Source organism: Carcharodon carcharias, chromosome 19 (assembly GCF_017639515.1).
Source record: "Carcharodon carcharias isolate sCarCar2 chromosome 19, sCarCar2.pri, whole genome shotgun sequence".
In the NCBI taxonomy this organism is placed as follows: domain Eukaryota; kingdom Metazoa; phylum Chordata; class Chondrichthyes; order Lamniformes; family Lamnidae; genus Carcharodon; species Carcharodon carcharias.
The window spans coordinates 101,583,269-101,604,376 of NC_054485.1; the positions used below are offsets into that span (position 1 = coordinate 101,583,269).

At 44.5% G+C, this 21,108-nt stretch overlaps 1 protein-coding gene across 1 annotated transcript in view; it reads right to left on the reverse strand.

Annotated features, from left to right (window-relative positions):
* Positions 1–21,108, reverse strand: part of LOC121291480 (spliceosome RNA helicase DDX39B) — a 36,767-nt gene that overhangs the window by 2,457 nt on the left and 13,202 nt on the right. Inside the window, exons 5-9 of the mRNA XM_041212717.1 lie at positions 18,964–19,147; positions 16,630–16,748; positions 6,232–6,363; positions 3,337–3,446; positions 2,066–2,210 (exon numbers count right to left, since the gene is read on the reverse strand). Of these exons, the coding sequence (XP_041068651.1) occupies positions 2,066–2,210; positions 3,337–3,446; positions 6,232–6,363; positions 16,630–16,748; positions 18,964–19,147 (690 nt within the window). The remainder of the gene's footprint in view (positions 1–2,065; positions 2,211–3,336; positions 3,447–6,231; positions 6,364–16,629; positions 16,749–18,963; positions 19,148–21,108) is intronic.

Sequence of the window (21,108 nt, forward strand, 5' to 3'; positions counted from 1 at the left end):
CCCTTTGCAAAACTCCCCAAGTTACTTAACTGGAATTTGCATTCCAATTGAGTGAGTGCACATTCCATCCAGCATAGCTCGATGAGCTGTTCCTGCAGTCAGTCTCAGTGCTGGCTGGTAAGAGCCACTGTTTATCAATGCCAGGTGCTGCAGCTGGTACTGCTGGAGTTTAACAGGTAAAGCCAACCCCAGTGGGGATTTATCAGCAGCAGAGAGCTTCCCATGTCCTTTACAATTTGGGCCGTTCTTTTTTTTAATTCTTTCACGGGATGCGGGCAGATCTCCTTCCCTAGAGGACATTATGAAGCAGATGGGTTTTTATGACAATCGATGATACTTGTCATGGTTTCCAAGACTAGCTTTATATTCCAGATTTTATTAATTGAATTTAAATTTCACCAGCTGCCATGAACCTGTGCCCAAAAGCCTGGGCCTCTGCATGTCAGTGACATCATCACTATGCCACATCACTATGCCACCATCTGCCTCATCTTACCAGTTCAGGCTCTTGTTTGTAGAGGGCAAAGTATGCAAGTAATCCCCAATGACTAATCCACCATCCCTGGTCCAAGCAGCATACCAGGTTAGCTGCTCAATCCACAGTAGGGATTTAAGGGAATCGCCCAGCTCAGGTACTGAGTCTCTCATGGACGAGTTTCTTCCACTCTACCATTGCCAGGCATGTCACCTTGGAGCCAATTTTACTCCAGAGACCCAGCTTCACCGCGTCTTCTTATCCTCAAGTAGCACAGTGTATCATAGGCACAAAATAAGCTTGGGTTAGACCCTCTACAGAAGTGTGGTCCCACACATGTCCAGAGAAGCAATGTGTTGAGTTACTCTGAACTGGGCAGGGTGGGAATGTGGTTCGTGAGAAGGGTCGAAATAATGAATTTCTGCTATTTCAGTCAGGGACAAAATGCAACCAAGTCCCTTTCTTGCTGAATGTAGGTTAAGACCAAATGGGGTGTAGGTTGGAACTGCTGTTCCCCTAGTCTCAATATACTCTGCTATCCTGCCCTTCAGTCAGACTACACTCCAATCATATTCAACACCTGTATTGTCAGTGTGATTAGCTACAGAAACAGTGTTAAGGATGCTACCTACCACCTTTGTGCTTGATGCCATCACCGTAGTCTGGAGATAACTGTTCGTGACATTGGTGAACACACACGTAGTGCATTCACATGACAAATTTTTGTTTTACATTTCAGTCGGAATGGCAAGTTATCTTCAAATAAAACTTTGCTTAAAAATCTTATGCGCCAGGTAAGGGGGACATCAGTGCAGAGGAATGAAGCACTTCCCATTTGAAGCACCCAGTGTCAGCGTCAAGGACTTGCAAGTAAGCTACAGCACAGCCTCGAGCCTTTAATTCTGCCCCAGCTGCATTCTCCAGCCTCAATCTCAGGAGAACATATCCTTCTGCTCCGATATTTTTTTTAATAGATATACCACACACAGCCATCTCATGGTCTTTCTGAGCGAGATTGTTAACTTGCGTTGGACCAGGCGGAGTTTGGCACTAGGTTGATATTGTTCGATATTCAATTCATACAGGACTCAACCAGCAGAGGGAAGCCTTTCATTCCAACAGCCTGGAGGTGGATTTGAAACAGAGTCTCAGCAAAGACAGACTAGTGTCCATCTGTATGAAAACCAGCTGACGTCACAACAACAGCAACTTACATTTACATAGTACCTTTAAAGGTAGCAAACATTCCGGGGGGCTTCACAAGATAATCACGAAATAAAATTTGTCACCAAGACACAGAAGGAGATATTACAGCAGCTGATCAAAAGCTTGGTCAGAGAGGTAGGTTTTAAGGAGTGACTTAAAATAGGAGAGAAGCAGAAAGGTGTATGGAGGAAATTCCAGAGCTTAGGGCCCAGCCACCAATGGTGAAGTGATAAAAATTGGGGATGCTCAAAATTAGATAAGAAATCTCTGAGCATCAGAACCTGAAACGGAAAGTCACCAAATTTTTACCACACAGCACAAACTTCACCATAGTAAATAAAGGAAACACGTTTAGCTTCAGGGATGAATCAAAAGGCACTATACCCTGTGTAAGTAGGTGTCGGAATCCTCTGGCATGTCATAGTTAAATACAATGTTGACTCGCTCAATGTCCATCCCACGGCCAAACAAGTTGGTGGCAACCAGAATCCGCCGCTGGAAATCCTTGAACTGCTGGTATCGAGATAACCTGGGGACATAAAGTATGACAAATTCACAGCGTTGTTTTCATTTAGTCCTGTGGGGGATAGGGTGGGGGCGTTGGGAGGGAGAAACAACATGAAGATCCTGAGGCAGGGAAATAAACACAAGCACAAGGTCCTGAAGTTAGTTGATCTTAGCTCAGGTGGAAGCAGGCACATTACAAGCGTGTTCAGTACTTCTGAGTTAGCACAAAGCAACAAGAGTCAGCCAAGGGTTCCTACTTGTGGTCATTAATATGTAAACCACGTGCGTGCATACGCGCGTGTGTGTATATGCGCGTGTGCATGTATACGCGCGTGAGCGTGTATGTGTATGTATGTATATCCTACTCCTGGTCATTAACATGTAAACCACCCGCGTGTGTCTTGGACAATGTAACAGAAGATGATAAGCCCAGGGAAAGGGATCCCATTGAGGTGAGTAAAGTTTGTCGGGGGATGAGAGAAGACTGGAGATGAGCAGGATCATTATATGCGAATGCTCATCATCATGGTGCTTGTGGTCTGGTAGCCCACTTACAAGGCCTGCAGAAAGGTTGGAGGGGGCGGGGGGTGGTGAAACCCTCCCTGCAATCTTCCAGCAGCTATTTTCAGGGAGAGCCTTAGGCTGAAGGTCATAGAGGTTTTTTCTCTCACTCTTCCCACAGTTGTGGAGATAAGAAACTTAGGTTATTTAAGTCAGAGCAGAGAAGGATAAGAGGACATTTCATAGAGAGGTGCTCAAAATTATGATTTGACAAAAGTAAGCGAAACTGATTCCTTAAGGGGAAGATGGGAAGGGAAACAAAAAAAATCAGCGACTTGTGATCTGGAATGGGCTGCCTGAAAGGGCGGTGGAAGCAGATTCGGGAATAACTTTCAAAAGGGAATTGGATGTACACTTGAAAAAGAAAAGTTGTGCAGGGTTTGGGCGGGGCGGGGGGGGGGGAGCAGCGGTGGGGTGGAAAGAGCAAGGGAGCCGGACTAATTGGACAACTCTTTCAAAGAGCTGTCATGGGCTACAATACTTCTGCGCTGAGATTTTCTACATGTTCCACACTCCCTTCCCTTACAAACGGAGGGTGAGATCGCCCTCCTCTGACCTGTTAATTCACTGAATGTGGCTGCGCTAACCTTTCCTCCTGGGGCATGCCTCGGTGAATGGCTATGGCGGGGAAGTTCTGCTCAACCAAGAGCTGTGCCAAGGCAATGCACCGCTGCACCGACTTTACGAAGATCACCACCTGCAGAGAAACAGAATTCGGTATATTTAAGTTGCCAAGTCTGAGAGCTGTGGCAAATCAAAGTTAAGGCCCAAATGCTCTCTGTGGGGATGCGGTCCCAAAAAGGGATAAATTTGCAGCTAATCACTGTGCAGAGTTTCTCTAGAATAGCAGCTGCTTGACCCCTTTCATTACCTCAGAACCTCTCCAGGTCACGAAAGAAAGTAAATTACTAGATTTCAGTTCTCTCGCAGTTTTTTTTAAAAAAAATTAAAACTAAGCTACAATTTGATATGTTATGTGAAGTGTGACATCAAGAGCAGAATAGACTTTCACGATTTTATAAAAGATAAAAGGTACCAACCGCTTTAAAGAGAAAATAAGTCATTCTTGAGCTATTATACTTAAATGTCGTGCAATGCCCTTAGCTCATTGTGTCAGACTGCATCCATCGTTAGCGTAAGCTCCGAGTAGTTCATCCAAGTGGTACACACCTCAAAAGTGCTCGGCCCAGATGTAGCCTAAGTTTGGCTGGACACAATCTATAATAGAAATAATAACAGAAAGTGCTGGAAAAGCTCAGCAGGTCTGGCAGCATCTGTGGAGAGAGAAACAGAGTTAACGTCTCAAGTCCAATATGACTCCTTTTTGGATCAAGATCAACCATGATTGTAATGACTGGTGGAGTAGGCTCGTTGGGCCATGTGGTCTATTCTTGCTCCTACTTCTTGTGAACTCTGTTTGTCTCTCTCCACAGATGGTCCCATACCTAATGAGTTTTTCCACCACTTTCTGTTTTTATTTCAGATTTCCAGCATCCACAGTATTTTGCTTTTACAATGCATAATTGTGGTGGTGTGTGTGTGTGTGTGTGTGTGTGTGTGTGTGTGTGTGTGTGTGTGTGTGTGTGTGTGTGTGTGTGTGTGTGTGTGTGTGTGTGTGTGTGTGTGTGGGGTGGTGCGGTGACAGATTTCCACAGCTCAAATGGACGGTCACTGAGAATTTCAGGCACTCCCCAATGCACCTTAACAACAACTTACATTTATATGGTGCCTTTCAGACAGTATGGACTGTCCCAAGGACTTCAAAGGAATGATTATCAAACAACATTTAACACCAAAGAAAAACATTAGGGCAGACGACCAAAAGCTAAATTTTAAATAGTGTCTTAAAGGAGGGTAGAGAGGCAGAGAGGTTTAGGGTGAGAATTCCAGGCAGCTGAAGGCATGGCCGCCTATTGCAGAGTGATGGAAATTAGGGAAGTGTAAAAGGCCAGAATTGGACAAGCACAGTGAATTTCAATTTGATGCATGTTTGCACATTCTCTAAATGTGGGAACACTATCACCACACAGACTACAGTGGTTCAAGGCCCCTCATCACCTTCGAGAATTATACTTGGGCAATAAAAGCCGGCCTTGCTAACAATTTCCACAGCCAGAATTGGATATTAAGAAATACAGGTGATTTATATGATTCAACTCTGTTCTTATAATTTTAGGTTTCCACTCCTTCAGATGATAATTATTGTATTTGTTAAGTGAAAACACCACCAGTTTGCTCCATCCCTCTCCCGAGCTGTGGTTCCACAAGCACTGGCAGCCCTATGCTACCTTAATGCAAGTGAACATTCTTCATCTGCAAGTCTAGGTAGAGGATGCCAGCAGTTTATTTGCTTGTATGGGTATCTTAGTCAAACTAAAGCCTCACTAGATGTACACACATTTACATTTCCCCTATGGGTCGCTGGATAAGTTCTGGTATTGAAAACCCTGCCAATTTGTCCTGATGCTAATTGTAACACCTTGGTTAAAATCAGGTTTCCGATTTGATATCTCTCTGGCCTATATGACTGAGTACCAGATTGAAGAGCTTGGTTACCCACTAGATCACCAGGGGAGACTTTGATATAGTTTATCAATATTTTCAATAAATGCCAATTCTAAAAATGCTCGTTCAGCAAAAGAAAAGTGCAACTTTAACCTATCACAGTGTCACCATGGCTCAGTTGGTAGCATTCTCACCTGAGTCAGAGAGCTGTGGTTTCAAGTCCCATTCTAGAAACTTGCGCACAAAAATCTATTGAGGGAATGCTGCACTGTCAGAGGTACTGTCTTTCAGATGGGACTTTCAGCCAAGGCTCTGTCCACCTTATCAGGTGGGTGTAAAAGATCCCATGTCACCATTTCGAAGAAGAGGAGAGTTATCTGTGGCAGCCTGACCAATATTTATCCCTCAACCAACATCATCAAAAAAAAAACTGATTGTTATTACATTGGCATTCGTGGCAGCTTGCTGTATATAAACTGACTGTTTTCTATGTTATAATAGTGACTGCTCATCAAAAATATTTCATTGCCCGTGAACCTCATTGAGATGTTAAGATTGTACAGGCACTATATAAATGCAAGTCTTCCTAACCCTCCCATCAAGAAACTGAGGAAGCGGATGTGACACTGACTTTATTTCCCACCCTGACTTCACCCTCCATGTTGGGTGGGTGGGGAGTAGTGTGAGGTGTAAAACCAACATTCCATGAACCCGAAGGAATTCCCTTCCAACGAGCACCGCCTCCCCGGAAAACGTTTCTTAAGTCGATCAGCTTTTCAATTCACTGATCCTCACCCCAATTAGAAAATCCTTAAATAAAGATAAAGAGAATGCTGGATGCACACAGTGGCTATCTCATAAAGGGAGCACACCGTCTTTTCACTCCATTTAGATGTTGGAGCTAAACCCATTTTGTCCCAGCAATTTTGCTGTTCCTATTTTCCCTGAGGGAAAGGGACAAGGGGAGACGTCAGTACCTGGTTGAATTCCAGAACATCGAGCAGGTCAAAGAGCTTGCGGTTCTTTTCGTTATCTTTCAGCTTCACGTAGTACTGCTGCAGTCCGTGGAGAGTGAGCTTCGTTTCGTCGTCCACAAAGATCTCCATTGGCTGCGAAGGAAATTACCCCATTGTTAAATCCACACCCCCCTCTAGGCAGCCTCTGAGCTTTGCCACTTTGAGACAACCCCAACCACCCACACGAGATAGTCTCCCATTGCCCCAAAAGCAGCAAGGATAGCAAGTCTTGTACCAATGTCATGCTAAGCATTGCCAATGGGAAGGTTATTGACCCTTTGAAAAATGAATGTCTGTATTTTGAAGTCAAGTGAGAGGTTCCACTGCTCTTAACCCTCTCTCATGCCTCAGCCAGGTTTCCTATACAAAAAATACTTCTCACTGCAAAGGCACAGACAAAGCTCCTATGTCCTCCAGTCTAGAAGATTAAGGGATACTTTAATCAAGGGTTTTAAGGTGACCAAAGGATTTGACAGGGTAGACAGAAAGTATTTCCTCTGGTGGGGAAGTTAGAATAAGAATCTCTCCTGTTTCTACTTTCTTGGTATCTAGTGGGGGGGGGGGGGGGAGGAGTGTGGTGGTAGGGGCCCTTCAAGTTGGAGCTAGGCTGTTCAGGGATGCATTTCTTCACGTAAAGAGTACTGGAAATCTGGAGCTCTCTTCCTCAAGGAGATGTTGGGGCTGGGTTTCAAACGGAGATCGATGGATTTTTATTAGGTAAGGGTGTTAAAGATTACAGAACTAAGCCGTGGTTGAATTCAATGGCGGAACGGACTCGAGGGAGCTGAGTGGCCTTCTATGTTCCAAATATCCCAGAGTTTGACATATTCCGTCATCAGTGACCATGGTGATGACCAGTCAGCAAAACTGAAGTCATGAACATGTAGCACCTTCCCAGGTCCGACACAGGGGCTATAAAATCATGTTGGCTACTAGAGACATTAGAGGGGTAGAAAACTGTAACCAGTGCCTCCACTTTTAAAACTTCCCTCGAAAGATGCAGGGCTCCATTGACCTGACAGCGCACAATCCTCGAAAGGTTAATGACCACAGTTGCTGCCTTACAATGAAACGGACCACTGTGTAGACAGCTAAATTGGGTGTAGAAGGAAAGAAACTTTAATAGCTTGGGTCACCACATTGTCGGGATAACCTTTCAAATGGGGTACGTAACCTTCTCTTCATCAACTTTATCCACAGGACATTTGTTCCGGGTGAGTGCAGATTTCAGCAAAGGCAGTTGTCGGGTAGGGGGAGGGAGCTGTTTGCTACAACTTACTCTGAGTGCCTCAGGGTTAGAACATAGGAGCAGGTTGTTTGGCTCCTTGAGCCTGCTCCGCCATTTTTTTTCACCTCAACTGCACCTTCCTGCCCAAAACCCATAGCCCTCGATTCCCTCACTGTCCAAAGATCGAGCGATCTCAGGCTTAAATATAGTCAATGATGAAGCATCCACAACCCTCCGAGTGAAGAAATTTCTCCTCACCACAGTCCAAAATGGTTGATCCCTTAACCCGAGACTGTGGCTGCTAATTCTAGACTCTCCAGCCTGAGGAAACAGCCTTTCAGCATCCATCCTATCAATTCCCATAAGAATTTACTACATTTCAATGAGGTCACCTCCCATTCTTCTAAACTCTGAAGGGTATAGGCCCATTCTACTCAGTTTCTCGTCATAGGACAATCCTCTCATTTCAGGAATCAGTCTGGAGACCCTTTGTTGCATTCACTTTAAAAAAAGAGTAAATCCGTCCTTAGGAGACCAAAGCCACACACAATTCTCCAGCTCACCAAAGCCCCGTGTAATTGCATCAGGACTTCCTTACTCTTGTACTACAATCCTCTGACATTAAAGGCTAATACACCATTTGCCTTCCTAATTGCTTGCTGTATCTGCATGTTAACATTCCACCATTCACGTACACAGACACCAAAGCATCTCTTGCCTATCAATATTTACTAGTCTCATCTTTTAAAAAAAATTCCTGTTTTTACAGCAGGCAAAAGGGGAAAAAGAACGGATTTTGAATTCTGCCCCGATCCGCTGACCACCACCCACCTCCATGTATACAGAGGTCAAGTAAAGACATGACCCTTTTAGTTGTGAGGCCAAGTAACCCATCCTAGCTTAAATGTATGTTGCGCATCAAGGACAGTTGATTGAGCGAGATATCAGCTTCTGTGGTACAATACCGCACCAGGAGTCAGAGCCTTCAGCATCGGAAGAGAGGACGGGGAAGCAAAACTCAACTGAACAGTCTTCCCATGATTGGCAGTGAATGACAGCATGCGCGTCAATGACAGGCCGGTCACAGTGGTTTGGGCATCAGGCAGTACATCACCACCACTGAGCCCCTACCCCCACCCAATACAGCGTCAAAGAGGGGTGGAGAAAATATACAGGGTTTGGAAAGGCCACAAATACTTCAGCTTTTAATTATTGGCGGTGATTTGACAAAACAGAAGCAAGGGAATTATACGAAGCCTTAATAAAATTGCTGGTTAAGCCCTATCTGGAATGAAGTTTGCAATTCTCAGCACCACACTTTAGGGGGAGTGTATACTAAATTTGAAAATGCCTTAAAAATAAATAAAAATCATACAGGATCCTTGGCTTTATTAATAGGGGCACTGAGTACAAAAGCAAGCAAGGAAGTTATACTAAAACTTTATGAAATCCTGTTTAACCTCAGCTAGAGCACTGTGTTCAATTCTGAACACAACACTTCAGGAAGGAAGTCAAGGCCTTAGAGAGGGTTCACAAGAGACTTATTAGAATGGTACCAGGGATGAGGGACTTGAGTTATGTAGAGAGATCGGAGCAGCTGGGTTGCTTTCTTTAGAGCAGAGAAGGTTAAGGGGAAGTTTATAGAGATATTCAAAATCATGAGGTATTAATCTGGGATAGGCTGGAAAGCTCTTTACTGGCAGGCAGAGAAACAATGGGCTGAATAGCCTCCTTCTGCACTGGCAATTTTTCCACAAGGAGTTTTGATGGCAGTAAATAAGGAGAAACTGTTTCCACTGGCAGGAGGGCCGGTAACTTGAAGACATTAATTTATGGTCATTGGCAAAAGAACGAGAGGCAAGATGAAGAGTAAATTTCTACGCAGTGAGTGGTCATGATCTACAATTCACTGCCTGAAGGCTGTGGTGGAAGCAGATTCAACAGCTTTTCAAACGAAAACTGGATATATGTTTAAAAATTAAAAGATTTGCAGCTCTGTGGGGAAAGAGCAGGTGAGTGAGACTAATGAGATAACTTTTACAAAGAGCTGGCACAGGCACCATGGGCTGAATGGCCTCCTCTTGTGCTGCACCATTCTATGAAATACCCAGGGACACCCCCATCTAGACACGGGTGGCACCAATAGCCAGTTTGAGACTGAGGTCTGGTCCAATGTCTGAAAACTGCCCAAACAGTTAAGGAGATTAAGGAGCTCAGAAAACAATAGATTCAGCCTCACGATTTAAACAGAGACTCAACCCAGAAACTAAACAAAACATTTTCAGTTCGGAAATAGTAATCTACAAAATAAACTCTTTTAAAGGGCTGTGTCACTGGCAGGTTCAACAGCTTTACATAGAATTTACAGCACAAACACAGGCCATTCAGCCCAACTGGGTCTATACTGATGTTTATGGTCTGCACGAGCCTCCTTACACCTTTCATCTATCCTTATATTATCTTTCTGTTCATTTCTCCAGCATGTGCCAGGTTTCTCCATGTCCAAGGAACATCAGGGTGTGGAGAACACTGGTAGACAAGGAGGAGAGAAAATGGTGAGCTGAAACTAGGGAGGAAGGGGCTCCCAAAGGCACAAAGAGTTGAGTGGTTTGAGAAAGCAGAAGGCAGCAGGATTTATGGAGGGGTTTAGGGTGCTCTGGCTGAAGGAAATAATGAGGGATGACCAAGAGGCAGGGATTTTACGCTCGAGTGTCAGAATTTACCATTCAAACTGACATTCAGAGACCACCCTGTGGCATTCTCTAAAGCAGCCTACCTTAAATTTTAAACATAAGCAGAAAATGCAGCAGCAGCTTTATGAGTATGCAAGGTTGCATCGCTGGCCTCATGTGTGCGCCGCTGCAATGGTAAGCTGGGGGGGGCAACACCAATGCAACTCTCCCTGCAACATGACACAGCCCTTTAAGTGCTGCGGCACGTAACAGCTAACAATGGTGCCTCACCATTACTCAATGATCGAGGTCAAATAAACACATTTAAAGGGATGCTAGATTTGAACATGAGGGAGAAAGGGCTGAGGCTATACCGATATAAATTAGTGTGGTTTGAGGCACGTGCAGAGCATCAATGCCAGCATAGGCCAGTTGAGCCAAATGGCCTGTTTCATTGCAGTACAATCAATATAATTCAATGTAAATTGTAATACTTTTTCCAACCCAGCAAACCTTCTCCCCACCCTCATTTCCATAAACATTAATACAAGACTCTCAGATTTATAGGGCAGTCCAAAGGATTCAGCACTCATAGACAAGGTGGAATGCCTCCTGCAGGAAATGCAATTTGAAAAACAATTGACAGGAGGGATTTCACCCCTACAAGGGATGTAATTAATGTAAGAAAGCAATTTTTTTTACTGAGGAAAGCCAAATAGTCTATTGTGGCTGCTGAAAAGAAAAACAAACCCAGTTAATGCAAATACACAGCAGCTAAAGATTTTTTCAAAAGGCATTAAATTCAGTGGGCCGGAGATTCCCTCTCATGAGTTGTAGGATTACCCGAATGCATTGAATACGAGGGCATCTCACATTTCCCAGACAGAATGCAATCGGTTTCCCTTAAGTGGAGAGAAAGTCAGCTGGGTTTACTGACAGTTGTACGTATACGTACATTTCTTTCCGTCTAATATCCCTGCACTTGCTATGTCAGGGTGATCCAACAGCTCAGGAGTAGGAAAATCTGCCCAGCAACTCTTATGAAAGAAGTCGGTATGCCAGGACTCTACTTGGTGTACTCGCTCTGCCCCATAGCCCCTAACTCATTTAATTCAGGCCAATTAAGGAGGCGATGTCTGGGCAGCCCACTCAAAATAAACCTGACTGCCCTCTCCAAAACTCCGCAACTATTCTTCTGGTTTCAGAGTAACAAAAATGAAGAAACCTCTCATTTCCATTTTCAAATGCTAGCAGGCCTGTTACATACTTCCAACACTTTTTTTCCTGAATTTGCTTATCATAGCTGCTGCAATTTAAAGATTCAGTTTCAAATGAAACATTTAGCATTTAATTTATTTTAACAAAAAGATAAAATTATTATTGAAGCAAAATAGGTGGGACAGGTCATACAACTTTAAAGAAAAAAGGACAATGTTTACAATAATCTTAGAGGGCTGGGGTTTTTAAGCTGTATTTCATATTTCATATGGTAATGGCAAATATAAATAAGAGGTGGAAAATTTTACAGGTTCACAACACTTACTTAAAAAAATCTCCTGAAAGTCTCCAGGTAGATATATAGCCTCTTTGACAGAGTAAAACCTCCAAAGGCACTTCACAGGAGTGTTTTCAAATAAAATTTATCAGAGTCAGATAATAAAAGCTTGGTCAAAGAAATAGGTTTAAGGAGTCTTAAAGAGGCAGCAGCGAGAGATAGTGAGGAGATTCCAGAGCTTAGGGCCTTGGCACTGAAGGCACAGCCACCAAAGGTGGGGCAATTAAAATCAGGGATGCACAAGAGGCCAAAATTCAAGGAGTGCAGATATTTCCGACAGTCACAGGACTGGAGGAGATTATAGAGATAGGGAAGGGTGAGACTCTGGCGGGGGTGGGGGGGGAGCGGATTTGAAAACAAGGATGACAAAAATCAAGGTGCTACAGAACCAGGAGCCACTGTCGGTCAGAAAGCAGGGATGGTTAGGGAACAGGGATTGGAGTGAGTTGGAAGCGGTGTCTTGGATGAGTTCAAGATTATGGAGGATGGAAGATGGGAGGCTGCCAAGTGAGAGAATTGGTATAGAGGTAACAAAGACATTGATGAGAGTCCCAGACACAGAAACGTTGCAAAGAAAATAGTTGCAGAGTTTCGGAGAGGGCAGTCAGGTTTATTTTGAGTGGGCTGCCCAGACATCACTAAAATAGAAACTGTGTACCAAAAGTCTGCATTTGACAACAGGTGCCAAATTCTTAACACCACACTTCTGCTTCTTATAGCAAGGGGCATTTTTCAGGCCTGAAGAAAATTAGCAGGGTAGCGCTTTACCATATTTGGGAGAGTGCTTGATGTTTGAAATGGAAACCTTTGCAGCCCCCAGAACTAACAGGCCCACATCCCAATAAGTAGAAAGATCATTATGATGAAAAGCACTAGCAGACTGGGTTAAAAGACGCTTCAGGGTCTATATGCTAGCAGTTCCAATCAGTATCAACATAGAATAACTCAGTAGGGGTAAACAAAAGTATACAGTCTCATCCCACTTCCCACCCCAGCACTCACCCAACTTCCCAGGCAAAAGTAAACTGAATGTCTTGTTTAGTGGAAAGGAGACAGCCACAACAGATCTGTAAAACCATTTTGGTTTAAGTTTGCTTTGGAATCCTTTGGGCTGAACTATGAACTGGGGCTTTGCAGGGTTGCCTTAGAAACCAGCTCAAATTGTTAAACGAACCCTTCTTAACTACAAATCAATTCCAGTCGAAGACGAAATTCTTTCATACCGCAATAAAATGGTTAAAAGGACATACAAACGTCCACTGTCTAAAACAGTAGCAGTTCTACCCTTGCATCTCCTCTTTCTCCATATTTGAAACACCTGAATGCATCTGAACACCATACAATCCCATGTTGGCACATCATCAGGGCTGGGAATGGGGCCTCACCCAGAACAAAATGGAAATTGTTTCTCCCTCAACCTTTCTAGGTGGGCCAGTTTTCTCTGCTTACACTGCTCCTTCCCCACTCCCACCAAACATTTCCCAACTCCTACCTGTTTGTTAATGACAGAATTTATGCTGCAGCCTCCTCACAGAATAGTCAGAGGTTTGCTCCAGACAACTTAAAATTGGCATTTTAACATAGCAGGCAGCCATTCAGACCCTCAAGCCTGTTCCACTATTCAACTAGAATTTGCACTTGGTTCCACGTCTGTTCATACCTTTGCCTAACAAAAATGAAGGGGGTTGGCACCTCCTTAGCCATTGCATAGCAAGGAGTCAGTGCTTTCAGGGCAGCAGGGGGTGGGGGGGGGGAAAAGAGATAATTGCAAAAATATATGTATATAAATATTTAAACTTACTTGGGTGAATTTATGCTATGAGAATGGGAGGATTTAATATCATGCGATTAGAGTTGAAAAACAACTTGTCAAATTAGTTCATTTCTAGAAATGAACTAAAGTGGAAAAACAAATCTTTTTTTTCCAGATTACTTCTTAAAATAGGAAAGATTATGCCCATTTGCTCACCAACTAACTATGCCGAGTATCAGAGTGGCCACTTAACAGAGCAGCATAATCTGGGTAAGACAGAATAATAAATCCCTCTTTTCTGGTGACAAGGTTTATGGTTGGCTGCCAAGCCTCCCACCAATTTATGAAAAGCCATCGAGCTGAAACGATAACTCGCGTTTCTCTTCACAGGTGCTGCCTAACCTAAGCACATTCTAGCATCTTCTGTTTATATCCCAATATATAATGTATCCATGGGAGTGTTTTACAACCACTGCCAGTCAATGCTGCAGGGAAACCAATCACCACTGTCTGCCAATCACAGAATCTCTCAGTGCAGAAGAGGCCCTTCGGCCCATCGAGTCAGCACCGACACGATTGCCAAAGGATGGCTACTGCCTCAGATCTACATCTGGGGAAGGGGGCACCCTGCCAAGAGGAGATTGTATGGCTTGCAAGCTTGAAAATTCATGTCCTTAGGCTGCCAATATGATTGTCCACAATATCGTGCAAAGCTGAGACTAATAAAGAGACAGCTTCCTTATGGTCAGCCAACCCGGAATTTACATAAAATTCCCATTGAAACTTTGAAGGATATATGATTTTAATAAGCGCTTTCCCACAATGACGTGGTAGGCGAACAGACGTCAGACTTGCCTTTGCTTCAGAAGGTTATGGCTTCAAGCCTTAGATGGGAGTTTTGAGCATAAAACTACAGCTGTCGCTCTAGTATTAGGCTGAGGGAGTGCTGCATTGTCAGGAGCGCTATCCTTTAGATTGGACTGGTGCCCCGACTTCCAGTGGACATCAAGTGGATGACACGGCACTCAGCTCCAATCACTAAATCACAATCGCCGCCTTGCGATGACACAGAGGGAGAACAAATATGATTTTGTGTATCTGAAGTTTATGAGGAAAGGTTAAGGAAGTCAGGCTTGCTTTCTTTGGGATAAAGAAAGTAAGTCTTACATTTCTACATCGCCTTTTTCAAGGCCAAAGCACTTTAGAGCCAATTAACAGCTTTGTAAGCATAGTCACTGCTGTAATACAGGAAGTCTGGCATTCAATTTGCACACAGCAAGCTCTCACAAACAGCAATGTGGCAATGATCAGGTAATTTTAGTGATGTAGGTTGAGGGATAAACATTGGCAAAGGGGTAGCTCCCATCCTCTTCAAAATAATGGCATGGAATCTTTTACTGGACAGTGGGTGCCTTGGTTTAACACCTCATCTGAAAGACGGCACCATTGACAGTGCAGCAGTCCCTCAGTACTGCACTGGAGTGTCAGCCTAGATCTTGGGGAAGTTTTCAAGAACTCGAAGGGGGAGCAAGTCATTCTGGCGAAGGGACTCAAATACCAGGGAAGACAAATTAAGACTTTGGAGTGTAAAGGGAAATTCAACATTGTTTTGCCACCAAGAGGGATAAGATGGTGGTAAGGGGTAGGTTGGTAGCAGACAGTATAAATAGGCTTGAGAGAATTGAATGGGTTTTCTAGAGGGTTTGAGATATATCGTATGTTTCATCCAGGTAAACGGGCATGCTTATTGAGCTTAAATGGCTCTTATTCCTGTTCCTTAAAATTCTGATAAATTCCTACACGTTACTCCCCCCAGCTTTCATTACCTTAATGCGCAGTTACGATTTCTGAGTCCAAAGAGTAGGCCAACAACAGGGATGCTGTCTCTTCATAGCGGCACCCTTCTAAATCTTGCCATTCACCTCAAGTTGACAAAGCCTTTAGTTTGACCTTTCCTATGCTGGATTCTTTCCCGAAAATGCTGCTTATTCAGAAAATAACAAGCATTCTATCCCCCTGCACTACCCTTTAAGGCAGCTGGTTTTAACCTGTGAACCTTCACCCTTCTAAAGACCGATATGTGCAGCCACACAAAAAGGATAGAGTGCCTCCCCCCCACAGCTGGCCGACTGTGTCGTCTTCCTCCTCAGTTCCAGGGTCTGCTGGGCTCCGGACTCCGGTCCTCACCAGGGAGATTTTCGCATGGGGTCCGCACATAGCCATCCACATCACTCTTGCCCGCCACTGGCCGAGGTATTCTGCTGCACTGGGAGGAGAGAGATTTGGGGGTGGGGGTAGGATGGGATAGGGTTGGGTTGGGGTGGAGTGGAGGGAAGCTTGGTGTGGTGCATCCCGAAAGGTCTTCTGGCTGTGGTAAAGGACTGTGGTTTGCCCCCAACAACTATTAACTGCTGAGAATGTGTGTGTGCGTGCGCGCGCGTGTGCGTATGTGTGTATAGGGGAAAGAATTAATACACTAATTTCTTCTCCTTTCCCCACCCTCACCCCTTGTCCTAGCAGCTAACAATCTTTGTTGTTTTTTTCCTTTCTGAAAGAAAGCTTTTGCCCATTTTAGTGAGCAAAAACTGCAACCTTCTCCTGTTCTTTTAAGTAGGCGTTAAAATGTCTAAAGTCAAGATCTGGAAAACAGCTGGTATTCCTTCAGACTTGCTACAGGGAAGTTGCACTTTGTTGCTTGCAAAGGACAAGAGGAGATGGGTGGTGGTGTTGTTGGTGGATGAAATAATCTCTGTCCGTGTGTTCTTATTGCCATTTCTCACTATATTCTCCAGTATTTGGACCAGTTTTGATTCAACTGCCACAGCTGCCTTGAGGTGGGTGAGAAGAGAATCTGCTTCTGCCTACACCCCGTGACCCAAGTGTTCATTTGAGATAATCTTCCCGCAATGTCTTCCGCATATCTCTGTTCTTCACTTAGGGTGAGCTGGCGCAAGGGGAATATATAAAGGATTCACTGCCCTTAACCTGACTCAAACTATCTGTGTTAAGGGGTGCCTGCATTTTTCTTCTGTATTTACATCCATCACCCATGATGGGGTGGGGGCTAAAAATTAGATCGTGCTGGCACTGATGTACGGCCAGCTTAATGTGGAGGCAGTTAGGGCCAGAAAGAAGCTAGAAGGATAATTACATCTTGCATGAACTTGCGGCAGACAGGGCGGATCTCCTTGCTTAGTGTGGCACTGAACATCATGACCTGCTTCTCATGAGGAGTCATGCGAAAGATCTCCTGGACATCTCGACGCATGTCTGAAAGAAAGCAAGGGTGGGATGGGAGGGCAAGGTAGAAAAAGATAATGAGCCGCTTTGTAATTCATATCCGCAACCTTCAGTACGATAATCTTCATTGCTCAAAACAGTCAGTCATTCAGTGATCTCGGAGAGACTGGCATTATTATGACACTGCATTATATGGTGCTTACAACATAGAAGCGGGCCAGTCAGCCTAATGGGTCCACACTGCTCCCTTACCCCATTTCAGCTTACCCTATGACCATAACTTTCTATTTCTTTCCCCCTTCATGTGCTTATCTCACCGCCTCTTAAATACATCTCTGCTATTTGCCTCAGCTGCTCCTTCTGGCAGTTCCATATTCTCACCTCTTTCTGGGTGAAGTAGCTTCTCCTGAATTCCCTGTCGGGGGTTGGGCTATGACTTTCTTATACTTTCAGTTTCAAAGTACAGCCATTCAACTCGAAACGTTAATGCTCTCCACAGATACTGCCAGGCCTGCTGAGTTTTTCCAGCACTCTTTTTTTTATTTCAGATTTCCAGCATCTGCAGTATTTTGCTTTAATGATATTTCATGCCTCCTAGTTTTGGTCACACCTACAAGTGGAAACATCTTGTGTGTATCTATCCCTTTCATAATCTTAAGATCTTCTATCAGCTCACCCCTCAGTCATTGTTTTAAGTAAAAAATAAAAAGCCCAGTCTGTTCATTCTTTCCTGATAGGTATGACCTCTCAGTTTTAGTATCATTCTAATAGACATTTTTTGCACCTTTTCCCAGTGCTTCTATATCCTATTTATAATATGAAGACCAGAAACATTCACAGTATTCCAAGTGTGCTCAAACCAAGGTTACATATAAGTTCAATATAACTTCTCTGCCTTCCAGTTCTATACCTCTTGATATGAACCCCAGTACTTTTGCTTTTTTAAAAAATGGGCTTATTAATCTGCGTCACTACTTTTAGTGGTTTGTGTATTTGTACCCCCACTTCTCTCTGCTCTTTTACATCATTTAGATAATTAATTTCCAAGGATTGTGTGACCTCCTTATTCTTCCTATCAAAATGTACCATCTCCCACTCGGTTGCATTGAATCTCATTCGAGATAGTTGCATGCTGTGGACTCTTGCACCTGGTGGCCTGGGTTGAAGCTGCCTCCAAAGCCTGTTCTACATGGGACCAATAACCAACAGCAAAGAGAGGGGATGCTCATGGAGCTGAATTTGATAATGATAGGACAGTGTCGAACCCACTGTATCACCCAATCCTAATCCCAAGAGGATAGGACAACATCAGTCTTAATACACTGGCCAGTCTAAAGAAGTGTGAAAATGTTTAATGCACCTTGCCATAGCAGTTTTTTTCTCTCTCTTGGTCATGCACAAAATGAAATGCATATAGAAGTTAAGTCTGATAGAAAGACTCTGGGGAGAATTTTCTGCCTGTCAGGCCTGACCCAATCGCCGGTAGGTGGGGAGCCAATCCCCACCGGAGAAGCGGGCCTCATCGCCATTTTACATGGGAGGGCCAATTAAAGCCCGCCCAGCGTGACGTCCGGCAGGAAGTGCTACACGCTCCCTGGGCGGGCGGGCGGGGGGTGTGGAATTCCCCAAATGCGAGAGTGCGCTCTTTTGCACATGCGCACGAAAGAGCACACAACTCCCTGAGGCTAAGTGCTGCCTCAGGGAAATTGCTTACACTTTGAAAAATATGAAAAATAGAAAAAAAATTCCCTAATATGTCACATGAGATGGGACATGTTCATAATTAACATCATAACTTTCTTAAACTTTTTAAAACCCTACATGAAACCTCATCCTGCCCGCCGGTGGATGAGGTTTCATGTTTTTTCTAGTTGCCACCAGGGCTCATGGCCTACCCGCCAACCTTAAGGTTGGACGGGCAGGTCCTTTGATGGTATAATTGACCCTGTCAATGGCCTCAATTGGCCATTGACAGGTCGGCGGGCCAGCAGCTAATTTTACTGTGCCCCCGCCTTCCTGAAAATTTAAATGGGGCGGGATGATGTCAGGGGTTCTGCCCGATGTGATCCCGCGTCATTTTACATGTCGACGAGTGAGCCCCATCCCCTGCTCGCCGACGGCAAAATTCTGCCTTCTGTGTTTGATTTGGCTTAGGAGACGCCCAATATTACTTGCACAGGGCTGAAGTTAAGACATTTACCATCAAACCTGCAGGGACTGTACCTCTGTAAAGCTGAACACTCACCGAGCTGCTCGAGCATCTTGTCACATTCGTCCAGGATGAAGTGCTTGATGTGTTTGAGGTTCAGAGACTTGTTGCGAGCCAGTGCCAGGATCCTGCCAGGGGTGCCCACCACAATGTGTGGGCAGTTCTTCTTCAACAACTCCTCATCCTTCTTAATGGAGAGCCCACCAAAAAATACCGCAACCTAGGGCAGCCAAAAAGACATGGAGTGAGTCGCGCCCTCTGGTGAGGGCGACAGCAACCACCTCTACTTCTAGTTAAAGGGGATCATCAATCATCAAACGGTTTACTCCCTCCTGGCTCACTGGGTAAATGGTCTCAGACTGAGCTAGTCTGTCCAGTCTTCACTGTTCACTGAGCTGTGATTTTACCAACATCAAACATCATGGCGGAACAATCAATCGAGATCATCATTAACTGACCCACTGCATAGAGCACAGGTGAGCAGATTTGGGAAAAAAAGAGATGTGGGCATCACTAGCAAGACTAACATTTATTTCCAATTTTAGTTGCACTTGAGAAGATGGTGATGAGCCAGCGATAGTGAAGCAATGACAAAATCGGGTAAAGTCAGCATGGTTTCATCAAGGAGGTCATGCCTGACAAATCTGTTAGAATTCTTTGAGGAGGTAACGAGTAGGTTAGACAAAGGAGAGCCAATGGATGTTATCTACTTGGACTTCCAGAAGGCCTCTGACAAGGTGCCACACAGGAGGCTGCTCAGTAAGATAAGAGCCCATGGTGTTAGAGGCAAGGTACTAGCATGGATAGAAGATTGGCTGTCTGGCAGGAGGCAGAGAGTGGGGATAAGGGGGTCCTTCTCAGGATGGTGGCCAGTGACTAGTGGAGTTCCGCAGGGGTCAGTGTTGGGACCACAACTTTTCACTTTATACATTAATGATCTAGATGAAGGAATTGAGGGCATCCTGGCTAAGTTTGCAGATGATACAAAGATAGGTGGAGGGACAGGTAGTATTGAGGAGGTAGGAGGGTGCAGAAGGATTTGGACAGGTTAGGAGAATGGGCAAAGAAGTGGCAGATGGAATACAACGTGGGGAAGTGTGAGGTCATGCACTTTGCTAGGAAGAATAGAGGCATAGACTATTTTCTAAATGGGGAGAGAATTCAGAAATTTGGAGTGCAAAGGGGCTTGGGAGTCCTAGTCCAGGATTCTCTTAAGGTTAACTTGCAGGTTGAGTCGGTAGTTAGGAAGGCAAATGCAATGTTGGCATTTATTTCGAGAGGACTAGAATATAAAAGCAGGGATGTGCTGCTGAGGCTTTATAAGGCTCTGGTCAGACCACATTTAGAATATTGTGAGCAATTTTGGACCCCTATCTCAGGAAGGATGTGCTGGCCCTGGAGAGGGTTCAGAGGAGGTTCACGAGAATGATCCCAGGAATGAAAGGCTCAACATACGAGGAACGTTTGAGGACTCTGGGTCTATACTCGATGGAGTTTAGAAGGATGAGGGGGGATCTGATTGAAACTTACAGAATACTGAAAGGCCTGGATAGAGTGGACGTGGGGAAGATGTTTCCATTAGTAGGAGAGACTAGGACCCGAGCGCACATCCTCAGAATAAAGGGAGGACCTTTTAGAACAGAGATAAGGAGAAACTTCTTTAGCCAGAGAGTGATGAATCTATGGAATTCATTGTCACAGAAGGCTGTGGAGGCCAGGTCATTGAGTGTATTTAAGACTGAGACAGATAAGTTCTTGATTGGTAAGGGGATCAAAGGTTACGGGGAGAAGGCGGGAGAATGGGGTTGAGAAACTTGTCAGCCATGATTGAATGACGGAGCAGACTCGATGGGCCGAATGGCCTAATTTCTGCTCCTATGTCTTATGGTTTTATGGTTTAATATATTTCAACGTTTCCGCTTGGAGCGGAATTGGCAGGTGGTGGTGCTCCCATGTGTCTACTGCCCTTATCTTTCTAAGTAGTAGAAGCTGGATTTGAGAGACGTTGTCGAAATGCTGTCTTTGAAATCAGGCAGGGATGGGTCAAGTACAACTATTTTGGCAAGCAAATACCCCACCATTTACCAGGAACTGAAGTGGGCCAGTCATATAAATACTGTGGCTACAAAAGCAGGTCAGAGGCTGGGATTTCTGTTATGAGTAACTCATCTCCTGACTCCC